The sequence below is a fragment of the Verticillium alfalfae genome, genomic scaffold (genome assembly GCF_000150825.1).
Source record: "Verticillium alfalfae VaMs.102 supercont1.4 genomic scaffold, whole genome shotgun sequence".
NCBI classification, from domain to species: domain Eukaryota; kingdom Fungi; phylum Ascomycota; class Sordariomycetes; order Glomerellales; family Plectosphaerellaceae; genus Verticillium; species Verticillium alfalfae.
Genome location: NW_003315035.1, coordinates 904,171 through 907,915, shown reverse-complemented (window position 1 = coordinate 907,915; position 3,745 = coordinate 904,171). Strand labels below are relative to the sequence as shown.

The 3,745-nt window shown below is 60.9% G+C and overlaps 3 protein-coding genes across 3 annotated transcripts in view; 2 read left to right on the top strand and 1 right to left on the bottom strand.

Annotated features, from left to right (window-relative positions):
- VDBG_03704 (alanyl-tRNA synthetase) overlaps positions 1-940 on the top strand; it is a gene marked incomplete at both ends in the record, with an annotated part of 3,415 nt that extends 2,475 nt beyond the window's left edge. Inside the window, 2 exons of the mRNA XM_003005705.1 lie at positions 84-677; positions 764-940. Of these exons, the coding sequence (XP_003005751.1) occupies positions 84-677; positions 764-940 (771 nt within the window). The remainder of the gene's footprint in view (positions 1-83; positions 678-763) is intronic.
- A 332-nt stretch (positions 941-1,272) lies between these two features.
- VDBG_03703 (conserved hypothetical protein) lies at positions 1,273-2,950 on the bottom strand (the record flags this gene model as incomplete). Its single annotated transcript, XM_003005704.1, has 3 exons — positions 1,273-1,488; positions 1,582-2,549; positions 2,620-2,950. The coding sequence occupies 3 exons, from the start codon at positions 2,948-2,950 to the stop codon at positions 1,273-1,275; spliced, it is 1,515 nt and encodes a 504-aa protein (XP_003005750.1).
- Positions 2,951-3,439: 489 nt separating this feature from the next.
- Positions 3,440-3,664, top strand: VDBG_03702 (conserved hypothetical protein; the record flags this gene model as incomplete). The annotated part of the gene is made up of 1 exon (XM_003005703.1): positions 3,440-3,664. The coding sequence occupies one exon, from the start codon at positions 3,440-3,442 to the stop codon at positions 3,662-3,664; it is 225 nt and encodes a 74-aa protein (XP_003005749.1).
- Positions 3,665-3,745: the final 81 nt, after the last annotated feature.

Here is a 3,745-nt window from a genome sequence, read left to right as displayed (position 1 = left end):
CGCGCGAAATCGAGTCCCTTCGCGCCGTCTTTGGCGAGACCTACCCCACCCGGTCGCGTCGTGTCTGTTGCGTGCCCGTCAAGGACCTTCTCGAGAACCCCAAGAAGCCCGAGTGGCGCAACATCAGCGTCGAGTTCTGCGGTGGTACCCACGTCGAGCAGACGGGCCACATCAAGGACCTCGTCATTGTTGAAGAGAGCGGTATCGCCAAGGGCATCCGCCGTATCATCGCCTTCACCGGCGATGCCGCGCACCAGGTCCAGCGTGAGGCTACCGAGCTGTCCAGGCAGCTCGACATTGTCGAGGCCCTCCCCTACAGCCCCGAGAAGGAGAAGGAGGTCAAGGAGGTGCAGCAGGCGCTCAGCAAGGCGACCATCTCGACGCTGACCAAGGACGAGCTCAAGAAGAAGCTGGACAAGATGGTCAAGGCCATCACGGACGAGCAGAAGAAGCGCCAAAAGGCCGAGGCCAAGACGGCGCTGGACACTGTCCAGAAGTACTTCACCGAGAACCCTGACGCCAAGGCCTACGTCGGCCAGCTGCCCATCTCGGCCAACACGAAGGCGCTCACCGAGACGATCAAGCACTACTCGACCAAGGACAAGGAGCGTTCCGTGTACCTGTTTGGCGGCGGCAAGGAGGAGAACGCCGTGGTGCACGGTGTCTACGTCGGCACGGTATGTTTTTTTTTCTTTTTTTCTTTTTTTCTTGCAGACCCCAAGATTAGGCATTTGAGCATGAAAACTGACACAAATTCTTGCAGCATCTCGCGTCCAAGGGCGTCACCGCCGAGGCGTGGGCTTCGACCGTCAGCGACGTCGTCGGCGGCAAGTCGGGCGGCAAGGAGCCCACGCGCCAGGGCCAGGGCACGAAGCCCGAGGCCACGGACGACGGTGTCAAGGCTGCGACGAAGTGGCTGGAGGAGAAGCTGAAGCTGTAGTCACAGGTGTCATACCCCCTGTGTGGCGGCGGATGAAATGAGTAGGAAGTAAGGGGCAGCATGTATCATTCCGAACTCAAAAAATACAAGATGGGATGTTTGTGTGTGTCTTTCCTCTTGGACAATGCATGATGCATGAATGGCTGGTGATACATATTCTACGCGGTGATGGATGCCGTTGGAGGTTCATCTCTTACTTTACATCGTCTTCAACGCCCCTGGTCGTACGGCGCGGGTATCTACCTGACTCGAAGCACTCCTCTGACTCTTGTTCTATGATTCTTCCCAAAAAAAAAAAAAAAAGGCCAGGACTGCTGCTGCTGCTGCTGCCCCTAGACGGTCACCATGACGCTGGCGTTCTGGTAGTAGCTCAGCAGGGGGTTCTCGCCGCTGCGCGTTTCCGTGTCCTCGAGGTAGGCCCAGCGGCGCATAAAGTCGCCGTGAGACGAGACGCGCGTGAGCTTGCCCGTGATGACCTGGTACATGGCCTCGACGATGTTAAAGTCGGTGGGAAACATGATGTCGAAGTAGCCCTGGTGGACCTGGGGCTGTTAGCTCGAAGAAGAGGAAGAAGAAGAAAGAAAGAAGAAGACGAAGTAAGAAGGGGAGAGGGGGGGGGGGGAAGGGGAGAGGAAACGCACGAGAGGGGTCGTCACGGGCACGGTGCGGCGCTCGAAGCGCGTCTGGACGACGGGCGCGTTGAGGCCCTCGATGGCGTCGGGCAGGGCGTGGAAGTCGCTCGTCAGCAGGCGGTGGGCGGGGAAGTACTTCTCGAGGACGTCGAGGTACTGCATGAGGCGCGTGGGTATGTACTCGGGGGCCGAGAGGTTGGGGGCCAGAGGCAGGCGGCTGCGGAGGTCGCGCGCGAGGCGGCTCGCCGGGTAGGGGGCCGGGTAGCGGCCGGCGGTGGCGGCGTGGCGGACGCGCAGGAAGCGGGCGGCGACGGGGTCGAGGCGGGTGTCGTAAAACTCGTAAAAGTCACCGTCGTCGTCGATGAGGACGCGGGCCTGGAGGGGCTCCTCGGTGCGCAGGTCGTAGCGCAGGCAGTCGTGGGCAAAGTTGTCAAAGACTTCGAGGGCCAGGAAGAAGCAGGGCGAGGGCACGCGCTCGTTCCAGTCGAAGATGGACTTGTTGATGATGTCGACCTTGTCGGCGTGGCCCGAGGCGCGCAGCAGGTTCTGGCCCTGGAGCGCGGCGAGGGAGGAGGAGATTTCGATAATCTTGTACTTGGTGCGGGCGTAGACCTGGGGGTCCATGTCGCGGATGTAGTCGAGAATGTTGAGCATCAGGGTGCCGCGGCCGGCGCCCATCTCGTAGATGATGAGGTCGTGGTAGGGGTAGGTGGTGAGGCGGTAGTTGGAGACGAGGTAGCGGGCGATGGCCTCGCCGTAGTAGGGTCGGAAGAGCTCCGTTGGCGTGTGCCACAGCGGGCGGTCGTCCTTGACGCCCTCCTTGTCGTCGAGGGCATCCTCAAACTCGGTGTAGCGGTGACCCAGCTCCTTGTAGAAGGCCGGTTCGTGGCTGAAGGCGGGGAAGTCAAAGGGCTGGCCGGGGGAGAAGATGACGGCGTTTTTGGAGAAGTAGCCGTAATTGGGATTGTACAAGCTGTCTGGAGGGAGGCGTCGTCAGTTGGGGATGCTGTGCACACTCGGTCAGAGGACACCCTTGACAGGACATACCGTCGACAAAGTCTCGCATGAGCATCTTGACCTTTCTTGGCCTCACGTCGCGCCCCTTCAGATCCTCAGCCGTGACGAGAGGGTAGGTCTCAAACTCCTCAGACCTGTCGGCCGGGAACAGCTGGGTCCTCTGCTGCCACCTGCTCTCGTTTGTCTTCTCGCCCTTGCCGAGGCCGGACTTGACGGCATACTGTCGTCGTTGGTGATGGTGCGGTTGGCGGCAGATGTGGTTCGCTGCAGGTCGAAGCCGGGCCGACAATCGCTGTCTGGACTGGCAGGCGGGATGGCGAAAGAGCTCCCTGAAGAGGCGGGTGACGATTGGCGAGTCCATGACGGGCGTGCTGGGTCAGCCTGGCGTGGCCGTTGACTCGGGGACTCTGCCAGACTTGGGGTATGGTGATCGATGTCCTGTATGCAGTATCGATATCCAATGTCTAATTCCATTGCGTTGGCTTTGACCGTGGCCCGAGCTCCCCATGACGGGCCAGACGTTAATCCGGCAGGGGTACCGTTCACCGTTAGGGCCAGCACAGCAGCCAGCACAGCAGCCAGAACGCTGAACGGGGCGCTGAACGCTGGACGCTGCAGGAACGTGGATCAGGTCCCTGGATGACATCACCCCCTAGCGCCTTCTGTCTCTGGCCTGGAGAGTCCATGGAAAGAAAGCCTCAGCTCGCCGCATCTGTCTGACGACGTCCTTCACTCCATCTCCGTATCATACATCACCCATGACACCACCATCACCTCGAGCCCTCATCGAGACGTGTCACTGACGAGAGGGGGGAATTGACGAGGTATGGATCTCAGCAGCTGAAGAGCCATGTCGCTAAGCAACCACCCCAAAGCCTATGGCTCGGCCGCCATTGTCGTCGCCTTTTCGGCAGGCATTCTCGTGACACTCGGCTTCAAGGATTTTTATCCCGACCTCGAGCGTCGCTATCAGCGCCACCGCCGCGCCGTCCGCCGTCGCAACACCAGCTCGTCGACCTCCAAGGATGAGGCCTCGCGCCGCGCTCCGTCTTTTGGGGCCCGCCCGTCCAGCTAGAGGACCACGAAGGGTCTGATGTCGCCGTGTCCGACGACTTCGCCGCCACCTCGCAAGCGCCGCCCATCGCTGACGGCATCG